The sequence below is a fragment of the Fundulus heteroclitus genome, chromosome 16, assembly GCF_011125445.2.
Source record: "Fundulus heteroclitus isolate FHET01 chromosome 16, MU-UCD_Fhet_4.1, whole genome shotgun sequence".
In the NCBI taxonomy this organism is placed as follows: domain Eukaryota; kingdom Metazoa; phylum Chordata; class Actinopteri; order Cyprinodontiformes; family Fundulidae; genus Fundulus; species Fundulus heteroclitus.
The window spans coordinates 18220904-18240685 of record NC_046376.1 but is presented as its reverse complement, the minus strand read 5'-3'; the positions used below and the strand labels follow the sequence as shown (position 1 = coordinate 18240685).

General features: G+C 39.8%; 4 protein-coding genes across 4 annotated transcripts; 1 reads left to right on the top strand and 3 right to left on the bottom strand.

Annotated features, from left to right (window-relative positions):
- Positions 1-313: 313 nt before the first annotated feature.
- LOC105936168 (proton channel OTOP2) lies at positions 314-1909 on the bottom strand (the record flags this gene model as incomplete). Its single annotated transcript, XM_012876853.3, has 4 exons — positions 314-655; positions 737-1542; positions 1644-1768; positions 1845-1909. Coding segments are annotated over 4 exons (1167 nt in total), but the record flags the coding sequence as incomplete, so codon positions are not given.
- Positions 1910-1975: 66 nt separating this feature from the next.
- LOC118566501 (proton channel OTOP2-like) lies at positions 1976-4557 on the bottom strand. The gene is made up of 3 exons (XM_036148780.1): positions 4494-4557; positions 2229-2549; positions 1976-2154 (listed from the first exon to the last, which is right to left on the bottom strand). Exons 2-3 carry the CDS (start codon positions 2539-2541, stop codon positions 1976-1978), a joined length of 492 nt encoding a protein of 163 aa, XP_036004673.1. The 5' UTR covers positions 2542-2549; positions 4494-4557.
- A 2008-nt stretch (positions 4558-6565) lies between these two features.
- On the top strand, positions 6566-8749 carry amn (amnion associated transmembrane protein). Its single transcript, XM_012876876.3, has one exon. It carries the CDS (start codon positions 7291-7293, stop codon positions 8713-8715), a length of 1425 nt encoding a protein of 474 aa, XP_012732330.2. The 5' UTR covers positions 6566-7290; the 3' UTR covers positions 8716-8749.
- A 102-nt stretch (positions 8750-8851) lies between these two features.
- LOC105936183 (tripartite motif-containing protein 16) lies at positions 8852-15069 on the bottom strand. Its single transcript, XM_012876872.3, has 6 exons — positions 14020-15069; positions 13813-13908; positions 13487-13720; positions 11252-11423; positions 9780-9857; positions 8852-9688 (listed from the first exon to the last, which is right to left on the bottom strand). Exons 1-6 carry the CDS (start codon positions 14440-14442, stop codon positions 9153-9155), a joined length of 1539 nt encoding a protein of 512 aa, XP_012732326.2. The 5' UTR covers positions 14443-15069; the 3' UTR covers positions 8852-9152.
- Positions 15070-19782: the final 4713 nt, after the last annotated feature.

Genomic DNA, 19782 nt, shown 5'->3' with positions numbered 1-19782 from the left:
AAAACTGCAGCTCTGAAAGCTCTGGAAACTCACATGACCTTTGTGCTTTTCCTATGGAAAAGCACAAACCTTGTTGTTTGTATAAATCCTCCTAAACTGAAGAAAAAATTGAATCAGCAAGTCTTCTCTGTAGTTTAATTGCTCTGTTATTGCAATACGTACATAGTGTTTTACAGGTCTTCATATTTTAACTCATAGCTCAAAAGACTTTTAAGCTTGTAACCATCCTTTGATTTTCAAAAATAACTACTAACATTAAAATACAAATAATAAAATCATCCAGTACAGTTTAAGTTAATTTTCAGTTCTGCAATAGGTTCAGATTGGTTCTTTCAACTGACCACAAATGCTTTGATAAGGAGCAAAATGCTAACAATAAACTGCATTATGTACAATGCACAAAATTTCCAAAGAAAGTAACACCACTAACACATTTTAAAATGCCATTTATTTGACTGCCCATCCACAAACAAAAACTGGAAATTTAGGAGCTCAAGTAAACTTCGAGGAGGCTGGCACTAGAGTGCATCCTGTAGAAGATGGCAAATGGAAGTCCAGTATTCACTATCGCGGTCCACACAGTGTAACTGTAGAAGTTCAGCATTACAGAGTAGTCAAACTGAGGACGAGCGCCGAATGCCGGCATGATCCAGAGCTGCGAATGCAGGCAAGAAATTACTTTTTGGTCAACTGATGTGTTGTGAAATATAAGTAAAAACCCAGAAATATAACTTACAATGATGTTACCCAACAGGAGAAAGGCACAGACCTCCTTCATAGCTCTTCTCTTCCAGTTGGGCTCAACTGAACCGGGAGTTTGAACACAGTTGGAACCATTTCGGTCAATAGCAACCTGTATCGCTATATGGTCTTGGACAGTCTGAGCATTTGTGTGCATAGCTGCCATCTGAATGAGGTGGAAGGGCTCCCGGTTGAGGCCTTCGACGATAAAATAATTCTGCAGGCCAAGTTGGAGGACCAGCAGCACAGCCCAGCTCAGGTTCAGAGCCCTCAGGTGGCCTCTGGCCTCTGTCGCCACCATGGCCACAGTCGTGAAATAACTGATGATTAACTGCCCCAGTGAGGATCCCACTAGCAACCCCACATCCAGGCTGCGAGAGGGGTTTTCCCCCGAAACGCGTTCTCTATGGTCCAGTCTGTAGAGAACGCAGCCGATCACCGTGGAAATTGACAGCAGGCTCACAATCACCACATTCATAACAAAGTGAATGAGCAGGGCCAGATTTCTCTCTTCTCCTCCGCCCTGCTGTATGTACACCTCGTACAATATGAATGTAACGAGTCCTGCGATCGCCAGGAGAAACCCCAGCACCGGTCCAAAATACATGTCCTTAAGTTGGAATTTAACTTTGCGGTGGCTTCGATGCCCCACAACTCGGCCTACATTCCTCCACATGACGTAGGCCATGGCAGCAGCAAAGAGACTGTACTCTATGTTGAAAGGGTACAGGTAATAAAAGGCCCCTTTGAAGGTCTCACATGCCGAGTGGCTGCATCTACACGTCTGCTCACCATAGCTAGCTGAAACAGAAAGAAAAGTCCGACTGCCATTTAATATATATATATATATATATATATATATATATATATATATATATATATATATATATATATCTTGATACCTCTGTATAGCTTGTTTGAGACACTAATATTCCAGTCTGGAATGGCGGTTTGGTGAATAGATTCCTCCGTCACAGCTGCCATCCACACCACCAGATTAGTTGAAAGCGTAAGAGTCAGACCGCACCTGAATGTGTAAACACACACAATAACCAGCGATAACTTAAGAAGTCCCCTTTATTGGCAAGAGCAAAATGACCTACCTTGTAAAATTAGTGTGTTGCTGCACGCAGTCCTTTGCATGAGTCCACAGAAAGTAAGTCTTAAAAAAAAACAAACAAAAAAAAAACACACACAATTTAGGTTAAAGTTTCATGCAGCGGTAAGACTGGTCTCATGCATTAGATCGAAATAATGTTCCTAGAAATTCAGGAACCTGGATGAACAGATACGCCGCTTGAACAGCAGGCATGGCCACTTTAACGGCTGAATCGCAGTGTAGATAGCCGACATAATGGGCAATCTTGAAGACGTCCATGAGGAGACTAAGGAGGCCAAACAGCACAAGTCCAACTGGAATACAGAAGAAAAACACTTTAAATAGGTAAGCTAAAACAGTTACACAGAGGATCGTAAAGACTTCTTACTTTTCAGCCAAACTGGGCCTGCATTTGCATCTCTGACTGAAGCTTCTTGGCCTTGTCGGGAGGTGAAGACCATGTAAAACACCATCCACATCATAGTGAGCACAAGCAGGAAGATCAAGAAGATTTGGCGGTGCACAACAGTGACAGCCACGCTACTGAAAGCACTGGTGCTGACCATGGCACTGCCCAAAATCAGAATGTTGATGCAGACTATGCCAGACAGGAGCCACCCTCCGCCGTGGTGGGGCCTCTCCATCACTGGCTCCATGCATGCGTCACAGGAGGGTGCGGGTAAGTGATGGATGTTTTCCATTCGTCCTGCTGTCACAAGGTAGGAAGAACAGGGCTCAGTTGCATCGTTTGACATTTTTCTACAAAGCAAAGCATTACGTTCAATCAAATTAATAAGTTGTTAAAGTCACAAGCTTTCTCCATCCAGTAATTTTGGAAAGGTTAAGGAAAAAGCATTTCATCCTTGCACTGAAACTTAGATGACAAAGCTCCACGGCTGCTGACAGGACACACAATTCCAGTCTGTCCATATTTTAGTTCACACTGACAGACTGGTTTCAGTAGATCTTTGGTTGACAACTGAAAGACTGGGAATGAGACATGATTTGTTAAACCAACTTTAGTCGGTTGGATCATTTATCCGTTCCCACTCTTTGATTGTGTCCAGATTTGGCTTCAAAGACTTCAAACATGCTTGACACACTTTCAACAGATGCTTGTGCCACCAGGGAGTACCGATTGTTCCCAGCAAGCCCTGACTTTTCCATGCTGGGAGTGCTGGATAAAGTCTGACAAAGAGATTTATTTTTATTGAGTCTTCTGCAAAGGGGTGCGAGTTTGTTCATATCACAGATAAAAGAGGGGGAAAAAAGCGAATCATTTATATTACAAAGGGGTGTGTGGCAAGAATCAGGCATGAAGAGTGAAGCATCAAGCAACATGAAAACGTGGTTATAAACATTTGTATGGGGCTGCACAACAGAAAAGTTGTTAGCACTGTTGCCTTGCAGCAAGAAACTCCTGGGTTCTCTCTGAAAATCATATGCATGTTATCCGTGTTTATTTATAGTTTCCAAAGACCTGACTGTTCGGTTTATCGTTTACTCCAAACTGCCTTTAGGCATGAGGACGAAGAAAGGCACAAGTCACTCCTTCAAACCTGTAAGGATAGGTTGGTATAGAGTGAACATTAAAAAAATATGTAAAATAAATTGGATCAGCACATTTTCTTGTGTAAAAATGACCAAATGTAGTGTGGGTAATTGGGATGCCTCATGTTTCAGGTAATTTGAGATGGCTTTTAAAGGCTATAAAAAAATATATAAGAATTAGATAGAACCCGATTAAAAATTGGAAAAAAAAAAACAAAAAAACACACAACTAAAATCATGAAACTTTTAAGCAGAATAAGACTTGACAACTGTCAATTTTGTTTAGTTAGAACATTTTACACTGATACATTGATATATTTATACATCACTCCAAATCCTAAGCAGAAGACGTAATGTGTTCTTTGTGTTATGGTAAATTGACTATAATTTAACTATAAATACACAAGTGATTGCATGTAGGTGTAACATCTGCATGTACAGCCTCTCTGTGCTTTAAGTGATGTTTCTTACATTTGAGGTTTCTAAATGAAAAGACATTCTGGACAGAGAACCTTGGAGGAAGCAAGAGTAAATACACAAGAAGTGGAAGATCTAAATGTGAAGACATTGTGAAGAGAACCACAAAACGAACAGGAATACAAGACAAAATCGTATATAGGGCATCAAATATACCCAAAAACAATGCTTTAAAAGTGGTTGAAAGCTCTCCTATAAAAATAACACAGGGAAATCTGTGTAACCCTACACTAATTGTTCAAAATACCAATATATTGGCACTTTTTTCAATCATCTACAATAAAATTGTAGTTATTTTGACACCTTAACAAATTCAAAAATGTGAAAAAAAAGTAAAATATGGAGATCTGAAATTAAAAATAAACCCAGCATTGCTAACTTCTCCACATCAAAGAAGAATCAAGAAAAGTTTGTTTTTTTAATCAGAATGATCAAAGAGTGTACGAGACAGCATACTTTCATATTTACCAAGGGAACATTGTATTTCTGACACAGCAGTTTACCTGACACAGCGTGCTCAAAGGTGAAATAAACGTCACATGTTTTCTCCGCAGTTTGCGCAACAGCCCTGCACAAGGTGTAACAAACGACAACAAACCGGGACAATTAGTGTCAGCTGTCTCACCCAGCACTTCATTTCCACGTGTTTTCTTCTGCTTATGCTCCCCCAGTTCACCAAGCAGACGCGCATGCGATCACGATCTTCTTTATCCTTCGTATCAGCTCCCCACAAATCAACACATGACGATTTTTTTAAATACATATAAATTATTATATGTGATAATTAAAAAAATAATTACATTTCTAACTGAATTCAAAAATAGACCATCTTAAGCTAAAAATAAATAATATATTATATATACATAATGGGGAAATAATTTTCGTGTTAAATTATTTAATATGATTATGATTACATATAATAATCTCAGTTTTTTTTTTTTTTTGATGAATCTATTTTTATCCGTCTTCCTCACTCATCTACATCAAAGGGCGGGACCAGCGCATTATAGGACAATGTGATTGGTCTGCAGTTGAGCTGCTCTGCAGGTTAACTAATTAGATGTTGGGGACGTTTTGACGAACCACAGGGGTAGTTTAAATGATTCTAGCAAGGGAAACATGGCATCATTGCGAAATAAAACTGAAATTATTATAGAATATTTAAACATTTACCTAAATCAAGTTTAAACGAATGGTTTGCACATTTAACCACATATTACACCACTGGCACATTTTTTATTAAATCATACATATGAAATTATATGTATTTATTTTATTTTGGGGAATATAGTTTTTGTTTCTTTATAGTTATGCCACTACAGTCACGCAGTTGTCACAGATTTCCTGTAAGTGCCTCCTCTCCCTAAAATGTTTCACCAGGTTCTGCACGTTTCCCTCATTTCTTGATTAGCCTGAGCAGGTAAGGTTCAACCACGCACATTTTTCCGCTTCCAAGAAGCGCATCTTGGGATGTTTTCAGCGTAAAACAGAATGGTACCTTGAAGACGTTTATAAATTCAAGATATTGTTTCAAGTATAAACATTTTTTTCTTCTAAAGCTCCGGGAATCTGTTTGAAACAGTAACTTGTTGTGTATTATGCCATCCACTTAGCTACATGGGATATAATGTAAACAAAACGCTATTATACCAGAGGGAAATACAGGTCTATTGACTGGATGTGTTTTAATAACACACATACTTATTCTCAGCAATATTTTTATTGAAGGTTTAGGAACAGTTTTCCTTTTTACTCCAAGCTTTCAGACAATCCATAAAGAACTTCTTGAAGCAACTTCTAATAGCTCTTAATTTTACTTTTCATATGAGATACATATTATGCGATCATTCTCATGCATCAAATATTTATAAAATGGGAGGACCCAAAGGTGATCTACAGGATCTACAATACCTAGCAAAACTTTACAGCCCTTTTGAACATTTAGTCGAATTGCCACCGACCACTTCAATGTGTCTTATTGGGAAAACATGTGATTATAGAGAGTAATAATAATAAATAAAATTTTATTGGTAAAGCACTTTTGCATTGAAATTTTTTTATCTGGTGCAAAAGAATAAAACAATAAAACCAGACAAAAATAAAATGAAGATTAGAACTCAGCAGTGGGAAATCCTTGTTTAAAAAGTGAAGTCTTTAAGACCTTTTTAAAAGCAACAAGTGTCTGTGTAGCTCTCAGGTGTGAGGTGGATGGAGGACGTTGGTGTTATGTGAACGGGGTGCGAGGAGGTCCTTTAGTTATTCTGGAGCATTGCCGTGAATCCACTGGTTGGTGATGAGAGTAATTTTTTAATGGATTCTGTAGGTAATGGAGAGCCAGTGGATTTATGGAGAAATGGAGTGATGTGTTCCACTCTGCAGCCTTTTCGTCCAGATTATTGCAGCACAGTTCTGGATGTATTCCAGCTTCTGAATATTCCTTGAATCCCCATTAGCAAGGCTTCACAGAAATCAAGCCGGGAGGAGACCGAGGCATGGACCAGCCTTTTTTTTTTTTGTATCAGTGAGGTTGAATTAATGACAAAGTTTGGAAATATTCTTAAACTGGAAGAAACAAGCTTTAAACAGATGATTGATGTGATTATCAAATGAGAAATGAGGGCCCAGTCTCACATCGAGGGTTGCCGCTGTCGTTGCGAGAGGGATGACTTGACTTGTAAAAGAGATGGTGGTTATGTAAGATGATTGGACCTGATCAGGAGTGCTAACCAATATGTCTTAAGTTTTGGTAATGTTTCATTAGAGAAATGTGTTTTGACACATCCGTGTTTTTATTTCCTCCAGGCAGGTGATGAGCGTGGTGGATGAGGATGAAGATTGAGCCTGATGAGGATTCTGAAGAAGATGGGGGATCTGGAGCTTTGGATCAGTCAAAACAGTTAAAGTAATTACTCTGATTCATTTCCAGATTCCTCTTTATTTTTTTTTTAATTACATTACTGATTTTGCGGTGCGTGTATCCATGAAAGGTCATGTTCTTTCCACAGATGCAAACGTCCTTCAACAGCTACCTATATTTTATAAAACGGTTAAAACTGAATTCCCCAATTAAGAAATATTCTTTCACCTCACTAAGGCTGACTACTAGTATTTATCTCTCCACATAGCAAAAAAGTAAATAATATGCTGAGTCTAAAAATCTAATTTAACCTGTGTTCCATATTATTCCAACCTGCTGAAAAGTTGTTGTTTTAACCCCAGAAACTTAAGGGGGAGGACAGTTTTGACTTGTCTTCCTACTACACGAGTGTCCAAGCGCATGGTCTAAATATTTACAGGTCACCTGCTCATGAACGGGATGAGCTCATGAACTTTAGCAGCAAGCGGTGCTGCTCTCATGACTGTCACAAGGTTGGAATCAAAGGTCAAATCATTTTTGCCTTTCCCTGGCACAAACATTCAAGATGCTGAAAATGTCACAAGTGCTCCTCATCTTCTGCCTTGCTGGGGCGACAGATGCCCTTTACAAGCAGTGGATCCCTGATACCAACTATGAGAATAAAACCAACTGGGATAAAGGAGATGTTCCCTGCGGCAACGACAGAGTTCACTTTTCATCTCAGAGGAAAGTGTCCGTCTTCGTGGAGACCTCTCACGCCGTGCAAGAGATGACGCTACCTATGGATGGAGAGATGATTCTGAATTCGGGAGCCGGGTTTTACGTGCTCAGCGGACAAGACCCCGGCTGTGGCGCAGGAGTGAGGACCAAGTTCAAAGACTCCGAGTCCCTGCGTTGGTTTAATCCGGCTCTGTGGCAGGCAGCTGCCACTCTGAACGACCTGCAGGACGGACATTTCCTCTTCTCGGTGCATGAGGAGAGCGTCCCCTGTCAGCAGGATGATGTCATTTTCAAAGTCCTCTCCTCCTTCCGTGTGGACACCAGCTCCAGTCAGACCACCATCCCCGTCAAATCTGTGTCAGTGCTGGGGAAGGTATTTGATAGCAGATCCGAGTTCTCCGAGTATCTCGGCTCAGGTTCAGGCCAGTTTCAGTTTCACGGCTCATCGGCTGTCACCGTTGGAAACCCAGGTTGTCCGGATCCTACTGGCTGCGTCTGTGGGAACTCTGTCCACCACGAACACATCTGCAGTGCAATAACCTGCGGCTCCTCGAGCTGTAAAAAGCCTCTGCGTCCTGTCGGACACTGCTGCGAGGTGTGCGGTGCCATTGTCACCGTTCATTATACTGATGGCTTCAAGCTGCAGAATTTCAGGGAACGAATACGTCACCTTTTTCTTTCATTGCCTCAATACGAGTCCATTCAGCTGGGCATGTCCAAAGTCCTAAAGCCACAGCGGTTAATGGGAATAATCCCTTTTGGATCATCACCTGAGATCCAGGTAGTTATTCTGGATGGAGAGACAGGGAAACTGTCACAGGCTCTGGCCCAGGACATGCTAAAGGACATTAAATCTCATGGCTCCAAACTGGGGATAACGGGAGCAGACATTCAAACTGCCAGTGAGCCTGAAAGCAGTGTAGGGACAGTAGTTGGAGCTGTTTTTGGAGCTTTACTCGTGATTACGCTTATTGTGATTGTGGTTGCCCTAATCCGTAAGGGAGTTGTACAGATGCCTCCAATGCCTCCGATGCCTTCGATGCCTTCGCTGCCTTCGATGCCATCTCTGAGTCTCTTTAGGAGAAACACCAACGTCAGTGACCTCAACGGAGCAACTGACCACGGATTTGACAATCCGATCTTTGACAAGCCTGATATGCTGCCCGACATGCCTAATCTGTACGGCACCGATTCCATCTCCATGACTCAGACAGGCGTGCATTTCGTAAATCCAGCTTATGATGAGAACGAAATTGATTTTACAGTTTAAAGTTAACTTTTACGCACAGTTTTCCTGATAGTTAGGATACATAAAAAAACAGGATGATTATAGAGTCATAACAGCTACATATTATCAAAGTGATGATATAATGGTGTTGGACAATGAGTAGATTAATAACCAAATAAACTTGCAAGACAAATCAAGAGAATAAGTGGCAGTGTGAGTTATTGTCGTCCGCTCTTTCTCATGCACATTACATTGAGTGGCAGTAAAACACCAATAAATCTGCAGAAGATTCCTGACGCCCACTGATGCAGACGAAGCCTGTGTTTACAGTAAGTTGCACAGCTACCACTAGATGGTAGTAAATTTCTCATTCATTGACATGCATGTGAAATATCGGCCATTTGTACATTACACATTTTTTTTGCCCCTGTCGTGAAACCTCCATGGACATTTATAACTCAGCAGAAAATTTGTTGGCATCATTTTGCATTAACCAGAGTTACAGCGTTGTCTTTCTTTGATAGCCAGGCTGTTACATATAAGGGCTCTATAAAGTCAGCGGTGTACGTGTGGAGCGGCGTCATAGGGCCTGTTATGTCATAGAAAGACACAGAGCCGCACTGAAAGTCGAGATATATGCCGACCCTGGTGACGTCAGAGACGTCCAGAGGCGTCTCCTCCCCAGCATGCCAGGCAGAGAAACCTTTGCTGTTTCTTCCAACGCACCAGGAAAAGTCATTCCCGGTGATGCAGCTGCCGCCTTCTTCTCCCTTACGATCTATGCTCTTGTAAGTGACCCCGACGTGTGCGCCCTCCCCACTCAGCTCTGCTTCAATGTAATGCCGTCCCAAGTAGAGGCTCTCCGATGTCATGGCCTGACGCCAGTAGTCAAAGCGGCTGGGGTGGTGCGGGTAGCTGTGCTGCCAGGGGCTGGTGTTGGTTAACCTTCTGTTGTCTACCGTCAGACGTAGGAAACGATGAGCGGTGTCGGGGTCGAAGGACAACCTCGTTGCGTCTGAAAACGGAAATTGCAGTTTTATGGGAAACTGTTTGGCTTTATAGCTATGGCAGAAAATACAAGATATAAAGTCTTCAAATGTGTTTACATGTCAAAAAGTCTTCCTGGGTCTCAGGATCAGGCAGAGAAGATGGCTGAGATTCTGGCACCAAGCGTCTATCATCTGCTTTATGATTTGGCAGAAAGGTTAATCACAGATTGTTAAATCTTGCCACATTTTCTGACACCTACTAAATTCATCTTTTATTGCAGCAGCAGAACCTGGTACAACTCCAACCACTCAAATGATAATTTGCATTCAGAGGAGGATGCTGTGCTTTTCTTTGGTTGATAGAATTGACATGCCATGGCACAGAGGCCCATGTTGTGGTAGCGCAGCAGTAGGTTAGACGAGGATCCAAGTTTGTCTTGTCACTACTTAACTGTGAGCATGAGAGACGGTAAGGTAAAAAAAAAATGCCCAAAGCTCTTAGAGAACCGCAGTAAATAGTGGCATCATGGAGTCAAATGCAGTAAAGCACATCATGCCTCCTTTTAAGTGTGGTGGAGGATGTGTGATGACGTGTTTCTCCTACAAAGACCATGAGGTCCTTGTGAGGCTATTTGACATTGAGAATTCCTCATAATGCCACAAAATATTTAGTAAAAATCTGAAGAACTCCACAAGAAACCTGACAATAGAACATTATAGCCCCTTTCAGCAGGATAAGAAATGGAAACCTTTGACAAAATCATCAGACCAACACCTTCTTCAATGGCTAGCTCAGTGCCGGATTGAAATCCTAGAGAAAATCTCTGGAGAGAGCTCAAGGAAAGTGATGGTAAGAGAGGACTCGGGATCCGGGGTGATTTATAGGGATCGTGAAAAAAGGGATGGCTTAAGTTGTATGCGCCAAACTTGTGAAACGTCACAGGAGGAGACTGCATGCTTCTGCCTTGGCAAAAGGGCACTGCACAACATACTGACAATAAAGGTGTCGTTAGAGATTTTGTATATAACGATCATTTTCTAACATTTGATTTTCTCTCTAAAAATAAATGTACTCAAATTAAAAGCAGTTTTCAAAAAATGTTAAGTCTATGATTATGGTACTCCAATAAAATAAATATTTTTTAAGTTTTTTTGTACACATTTTTAACCTTGGCATGCTCTAAACACATTTAACTTTGTAAAACAATTGACAAGAAACAGCAAGGGGTTTAAAACAAAATAGATATACATAGATTTTGGACAGAGAAAAAAAAACTGTATGTATAATAACAAGAACCTATCAAGTCATGTTTGGTGTATGTCAGAGCTTCACTGGTACATTTATGGCTTAGTTAGAGATTTATATAGACCTTTATAGTTACTGGGCTTTAAACGGTGAAGAAGTTTGTTGGTGATCCATTTAGATCATTTGTCATATCAGTCTGAGTCAAAGCAATAGGATAATGTCTGTACATCAAAGGGTCATTGATGGCTGGATAGAACATCAAAATATTTGTTGAAGTAAACATGTCTGAGGCAGCTTCCTCTCCACTGATACCTCCATTGTTATGTTACTAAAACTAGCTCACCACATCTGCAGATCAGCCTCATTTGTTCACCATAGGAGTCCAAAATCAGGTCGCACAACTCCTGAGTAACATCAGTCACTGCTTGGACGCACTGCTGCAGATGATCCGGTCGACTGATGTGCACTGCGGGCACGCATACGTCTGTCGATCCTTTGTTCCACTCTGTGTAATCCTACAATGTGAACACAACATGAGTGTAATGAATCAGGGTCACGAGGTTACAAAACAGACAAAAAGAAAAAGAATTTTTTTTTTCTCTGAACTAGAACTCATTTATTTTTCTATGGAGTCACAGAGAACCTTTATGTACACCGTCAACAGGCCTGTATTCAAAATAAACCCTTACTCGGAGAATATGTTGGTCTAATTCAACATGACATGACACCTTTGACCCCAAACAGGCATTAGACTCTGTAATCTTCCCTCCTCAGCTCAATCCTGTTTATGGAGAGCTTGTTTTCACCAACTCTGCACTACCAGCGTATCTGAACCAGAGGGTACAAAAAAAGCTACTAGAGGTCAGTGTAATCATTAAATTAGTTTAGTCTCATGCATTACCACCTGTATAAAAAACTAAATATAAAATGAAAGATTTAAACTACTGTTGTAAAATGAATGATCATGCTAAGTCTCAGCTACATTAAGGCCCATCAATCATTTAATCTCATTGGTTATTAAGATCAGACCAGTCGAGAGGCGATATGTCCAGGGCGTTACCCGCCTCTTGCCTACTGACTGCAAATCCACATGGCCAGAGAGCTAACGTTGTTTGATGGGATTTTACAAAAAAAAAAAAATCTAAAACGAAAAATGACAGAACATTAAAACATTCAAGTCAAGTGAAGCTGTAATAAGCAGCCTGGTCCTGTTGACTTTGTCGGGTCTGATTTCTTCCTTAGATGGAGACTTTGTTCTGAGGTCCAGTCTTATAGAAGTGGCGCCATGTGACATCATAGAGCCAATGAACTAAATAGAGCCCAAGTTTAGTGAAAAAACAAAGTTCTTGTTTTGTGACACCAGAGAGTTTTACAGATTCTTTACCTACTTTTTTACCTACTTCTTTACTTTACCAAAAGTCTTTTCTCTGCTCTCATATTGTTTTGTTAGGATTTTCTTCTGCAGGTTCAAGGTATTATACACACATGCAATAATTTCACAGATTGAAAGCAGCTTCATATTCGGAACTTGGACATCCACTATTGAACTGTGTGATGAATGATTACAGATTATTTCAATTAAAAGGGGGGAAAAACTCAACCTTCATACTGTATTTCTTAATGTCTTATATCAGAGAGTCCAATATCACTGCAGCTGAATTTCAGTAACAATAAACTTTGTTTGGTGGGAACTAGGGGTCACTTCGCCCAATCAGCTCGAAAAGTTCTGCTGAATATCCCTCCTTTTCCTGAATGGATTTGATGGTAGCAGACCCAGATTGTTAATGTGAAACTAAATCAAGAGTGCTACACATTAACAATCCGGGTTGCAAGGTTAGTGGCCTTGGGGGAAATGTTCCCCAAATGTTTGGGGAACATTTTCACAAACACAGCCCTGCACATTTCAAAATAACACCATACCAACAATGTAACACTAAGGAAGTAGCATCATTATCTGGGGTTTATTTTCCCCAGGTGGAATTAAGGTAACGGTAATTTAAGGTAAATTAAATAGTTACTTGTTCCAAATACCTGTCAGTTTTGATCTAACGTTTAGTATCAGCTTGAAAACTGGAATTGAGGAGTAATTTCCTTACTGAGCCTCACAGTGAGACCAAGCACAGATCCAAATCAACAAAAGTATGACTTCATGTGAGGCAAATAAGGTTTGGGATGGCTTAGCCAACATCCAAAACTATATCTGTGGGGTCTCCTGAAGAGGGCTGTGGACGTACTTTGTCCTTGGAATCTGCTTCATTTGTGGAACTTTTGAAAATAAACCGGTTGAGTATTGATAAGTCCAGATGTGGGATGTTGATAAAGTTACAGAATAAGACTAAACACTTTTTTTGAATGAAAAGGTGCTAGAAAGATAGTATCAAGGTTGTGTAGACTTGTATTAGGCTTTTGCAGCTTTTTGGAAATGTATCACATCTTTCCACAAATACATTTGTTTGCTTCTCAGTTAAATTATGCAGGATATACACCATACTGAATGCAGAATTATTTTATTATTATTATTATTATTATTATTATTATTGTTTAACAGAGGTGTGTCTACTTCTGAGAGATGTTGTACCTTTAGAAAATCAACATCAGATTTGATCTTGGACAGCCTATTCATCTTGGCTGCAGTTTTCATCAGCTCCACCTTCCTCTGCTCCAGATGTGCCTGGATGCCCTCCGCTTGTCTCAGAGCTCGCTTCTGCTCTCCTTCCAGCAGTGTCTCCACCTTCGTTCTGGCCTCCTTCACAGCGTTCTGCAGCCTGGTGAACTGCTGTTCAACAACAACACAAACCTCCTGCACAGAAGACTGAGGACATCAAAAAATTATAAAATCAGTTCTCTATACTTAGATTAAAACATATTGTCTAAAATAAAGGTTTTAACTTATTTTAATGTTACCTTAAGGAAAGCACTGTTGCTCTGCAATTTTCCAACTACTTTCTCTACATCTGAGACGTGCTGCTTGATCTCCTTGTGTTTCTGCAGAAGTGCAGTCTACAAACGGTTTCAAAGAAAACAACACATGCTGCGTCGGTTCTACACACAAGAGCAGATTAGAAATCAGTACAAAACAATATCTGTGTTTGTATTCTTGTTTTGGAGGACCTCAACGTGTCCTCGAGCCTCCTCCAAGGACATTGTTTCGTGCCCATCGTGCTCCTGGTCCTCACAGTCTCCACAGACACAGCAGCTGTCCTGAAAGCAGAAGCTCTTGAGGGGAAGTTGATGAATCTCACAAGTCTGGCGGTCGATGTCATGGAGGGGATCCACCAAATGATGGTTCTGAAATTTGGCTTTCTCCAGATGCGGTCGGAGGTGGGCTTCGCAGTAGGAGACCAGACAAGTCAGGCAGGATTTGAGCGCTCTGCTGGGGGTGTCCATGCAGGAATCACACAGCACATCTTGAAGCAGTCGTGCGTTTGGTGGCTGATCCTCCACGTTTGCCCTCAGGTGCTCCTCCGTATCAGTGCTGTTCGTCGCCATGTTGCAGCGCTCCTCTTGTTGCCTTAAACCCAAAGCTGCTCGCATGAGGTCTACTTTGTAACTTCCACGAGGAAAGAAAAGACAATTGAAGACGCAAAGACCCTGGAGTGCATGAGAAAAGAATTATGAACCACGCCTATAGTATTCAACTCTGACCGTCTCTGTTTTCCACCCCACCCATGTTCCACTTCTTGCTACGTTTAGAATAAACACAGGATGAGAGGAAATATGCTTCCAAGGAGGAAGAATAAACCAATCTTTCACTCGTCATCACTGTTAAATAATTCTATTAAGCCATTACACATAAATGTTACTAAAAAGCCCATCCATCTGCTTCCACTTTATACAGTATGGTCTTTTTCAAGCTACGACTAAATTTTCCACTTTCACAGGAAAGTTTGGTGCTGCTAAGGACAACAGTATAGTCCACCACCCCCCCGGCCCTCCCTTTGATTACAGACTTATATCAGCTTCCTGGCTGTAGTGCTTATCTGCAGAGTAGCTTCCTTCCTTTCATATCATGCAGCACAGAGGCAACACTGATGTCTGTGGACATCCAGTGAGAGGGCATAGGAGTTGCACTATGTGTTCAAGAAGTCAATGTGAAGAATTTACTGACAAAAGAGCATTATTAAAGAATAGACTTAATAACACAAAGGCCAAATATCCCCAGTAGACTTTCAGCTTCTAACCAATGACTGCATTTTATCACACATTCACTTACACACCATAGCTACTTCATTAAGTGCAGTGAAGTGGAGATTCAAGCAACACTGGAGATACCTGGAAACAACATTACAAGTACTCTAAGTTCAAGTAGTGGAGTCATCACATCACCAGATCTTTGTTTCTCTCCATGCATGTTGGGAGTCAATGAAGTTGTGCCAGATACTTTTGTATAACTTCATTGGGTACACTTTGCTAGTACCATGTTGGATCCTGTTTTACTTTCTTAACGTTCTTAAATCTTCATGGCGTACAATCGAGGAGGTGCCGGAAACATTCCTCTGAGACAAGTAAGCATCGCTCGATTTCTGCTGATTTGCTTACTGCACACTGATGATGTGAATCTCTTAAAAATAGCCTGAGATCTGCGCACTATGGAGGCCAGTGGTGTGACGTGAACCCATTGTTATGTTCAAGAACATGACAAGAACAATACTCAGGTAGGCTGTGTTGCTAACTATAAGTACCAACTAGTACTAAAGGGTCTAAAATGTGCCAAGAAATTATCTCCTACACCGTTACACCACTAACCACCTACCATTCTGAACCATGGCAGGATGGATCTGTTTCATGTTATTTACATCAAACTTGGACACTTCTGTCTGAATGTTACTATTTAAATTGAGATTCATCTGACAATGCACCATTTTAAAAAAAAAAACCTGGTTGACTTTATCAGTACTTTTAAGACCAATGTGGCTTGAACTTTTTTTTAACAATGCATTAAGAACAAGCAAGGCAAGAAACAAAGAGAGAAGCAGATCCAGCTTCTCAGCTGAACATTAATTAATATTTTTCCAACCTTTCTATGTTTATATTTCCTGCCAAAAGATTTAGCTGCTGCATTTATTGTGCAGATTCTTTTCATTGTCATGAAACAAAGAACGTCCTTATCTAACTCAAGGACTAATCTAGATTTTGTCATGAAATCCCTTGATGACAGAGGAGCTATTTGTGAGAACGGCATTGACCAGGAGAGGATACTCCTGAAATGATATAATGTGATGCATTTGGCGAATCACTTTGTGCCTTTCCACAAAACGTATATTCTTATCTTAACGAAGGTAAAAAGTAAGATTAGATCTTGATGAATCACATCCTTTGTGACAAAGACTAACAGATTTAGTTGATGTCTAAATGAATCGCTTTACTCCAGCACTTCTCGTTCCCTTCCAGATTCTATGGATTACGTTGAAAACATATCAGACCCTAGTAATTTGTCAGATAATATTGTTTTGTGTACTTTTCATTTTCAAGGTCTGTATACAGGTATACCCCAACAACCTGTTTTAGAGTCTTTAAATCTTTGTTTAAGAGAACAGAATCAGTCCCACTCTCATTAAGTTATTTTTTTTAACCTTTTCTGGAGACCATATTTGTCAAGGACTGTAACTATTTTTTTTGATGAGTTGATGTCTTTGATGGAAACAGGGAAGATTAATACACCGCACACAGATCTGCAGTTATACAAAGATGTTTTTAGGCACGTAGAAAAAGATAATGACTCTCTGAACAAGGCCCCAACCATCTTTTTTATTGACTGAGAACCGCTCTCTTTAAACATACCTTATGGGACTTTTTGTTTTCCTTGATAAGAGGAATTTTCCTTGTTAACTTCCCCCATACACTTTTTGTGCGAGTACTTTGAAAGACTAGCAGTATTTATAACTTTGTGACATTATGTGACTGGTCAGAGATTCAGACAAAGCTCCATAAAAAACACTTTTGTCGTTTGGAAATTGTTTGCGTGATGAATATCTGGTTTAAACAGTTTGTGTGACATTTGTTTGCTCACACAAGCTATCTGCAAAACAAACTCCAGTACTTTTTTGTTCAACAGCTTTAACGAGAGTGTTAAGTTCACATACCAACCTAGAGCAGAAGTGAGTTTTGAAAGACATGCTGGTAATAAAAGATATGAGTTTCCTCATTAAAGCTCTTTAGGCCTTTTTAACTATACTTCTGTTATGAACACTAGTTATTAAGTCTTCCTTTACTTTTTGCAACACATGCAAACTTACAATGGAAGCTTATCATCTGCAAACAGTGCTAATGGTAAATGTTTGATCTGTGAGAGAATAGAAAAAAATATTAAGGTTTGTTAAATTCCCAATTTTTTTATTAAACAGGGTGATTGATGGGACATTTGCAACCACATCTTAACCAAAGATGCTCTAACTAGACCCCTTGCACATCAAATTAAGGTCACACCTGTACTTGACCAGATTTCTAATGGACTCCTGGGGTTCTGGTGCGCATCAAGGACATGGTGCACCCTGGACTTATTCATTAGGTGTAATGGAGCATTACAGTTCTCCGACTGTTTTAAGCATGTATACATTTCCCTGGTGAGATCAAGGTGGTTCATTTTTTCAGTGGCTGCATATTTAGATCTTGAGTCTGGCAAGATCCAAATATGCAACTTAACATGGCCTCCTCGTGTATTAGTGTGGTTTTGTCGTAGCAGGACTGGCCATGCTTGCTTCATGCAAATGCCCCAACCACATTGCATCCACAACAGACACAAAGACCCGTTCAAGTAAAAAATTGGTATTCCGTAGGCTTCTGAAAAGACAGAGCTCTTACAACTCCAAATTGTACATAGAACAATTGGTCAGACGGAAACGGAAACTGTGAGTTTTTCGGGCACTAGTTCAATCGAATCAATCAAATTTTATTTCCAATGCGCTTTGGAACAACAACAGATTGATCAAAGTGCTGTACAGAATAAAAACACAAATATAAATAATAATACAATAAAATAAACAATACATATACATATAATTCAGTTCACATTTTTAAAAGAGGCCATAACTCTCATGTATCAAAGACCAAATGGAACAAATAGGTCTTTAGCCCAGTCTTGGAAAGGGGTGTGATATTGTGTTATTCCAGGGGAAGAGTGTTCCAAAGGGGGGCAATTGTGACTTTGCAGTGGAAAAAAACACAATTCCCCCACTGTTTATACCTTGACTGTTGGACCACCAGATGTTCAGAAGAGTGCAAGACTCTACTGAGCTGGTGAAGGGTCAGAATGTCACTGAGACAAGATGGTGCAAGGCAGTGGATTGAACTGAGAACAAACAGTATGATTTTGAACTGAATTTTGAACCGAACCAGGAGCCAATGGAGAGAGTAAAGAACAGGAGTGATGCGGTCATGCTTGTGGGTGTTGGTGAAGAGCTGACACCCATGATTGTGGGTGTCATACTTAGCAATTTTGAATGTAATCTGGGTGCATGATCCCTTCTGACTGCACTTGCTATGGTTTCCACAGATCAAATAATTCTGCAAGATGTCATGTTTGGCTGAAGCCACCCCTCTAAAATAATCATCTTACTTGCAACGCAAATATTTGTAGCTGAGGTGGAGAAACCTCTTAAGGCAGGGGTGTCCAAACTTTTCGGTACATGGGCCAAAATTTTCAATTCAAAAGGAACTCGAGGGCCAAAAAATTTTTTTTAAACCAAAGCAATCATATTAATTTTTTACCTGCTCTACACAATATGCTCATTTTAAATAAATAAATTAGTCAGTCTTTTGTAGGAAATGAATGTGTAAATTATTGTAGATCCAAAATTTAAAAAGGGTTTTACTCATTTGTTGTATTCATCCAGTTTGGAAATTATTTTGAATAATTTAATTTGACTATTTAACAATAACAAACTGAACTCTTTTTGGTCTAGTAATATAAGAACAGTATTTGGGTCAGTTGTTCTTTGAAAACATTTGCTGTAATTAGCCAATTTTAATAATTGAATCCAACACAGATTTTAATGCACCAAAGTGTAAATTTGAGTAATTAAATATCATTGGATAGATGTTACTATGAAATTAAAGAGAATGTGAAATGTATGTTTATTAAAGGACGAATACTTTGGGTTATACTTAACATTTTCAATTGTAGGATTTTAACTTTTCTGCAATAATTTTGGCCTAATTAAAAACTAAAATCTTCCATCTGCATCAGCCACCTGTGCTGGTGGAACAAATATTTCTTGAAATGCAGTTGGGGGGCCACACAGAATCAGTACAGGGGCCACAAATGGCCCCCGGGCTGCACTTTGGACATGCCTGTCTTAAGGTGACTTCAGGAATAAAATCATCAAAGGTACAAAAAAAGAAAAGAAAAAAAGACCACCAAATTTTTAAGGCTGGACCGTGGAAAAGCTAGTATTTTTATTTACACTGAAATACAGTCTTTGTTGCGATAGTAAGCACTGACATATGTTACTGTTCAGAGGTAAATTATGAAAAATGTTGAGGTAAAAACAATGGAAAGACTTGAAAAAGTCTTTGTACCACAGTACACTACAGTAAATTACAGCAGTAATCGCAACAAACAATTGTATCTTCATTGCTTATAAAGCATATTTAGACAAACATGGCATTCTGTGTGTAAACATATAGTGTTCAAAATAAATCAAGATGAACAAAAACATTGCTTAAAATAGTGGTTAGTGTAAAAAAATCTTCCATTTAAATTTGTGTCTATGTATTTCTAAATATATTAAAGTTGCCCCTTTTAAGCAAAAGGACAGGCACAAACAATGCAGGCACATAAAGTAGTTGGACTAATCACTAGACTCCATAACTCAGCTTATACAGCATGGTATAGAATGACATGGCTAAAAGGTGTCCAAGGCTAAAAGGTGAAAA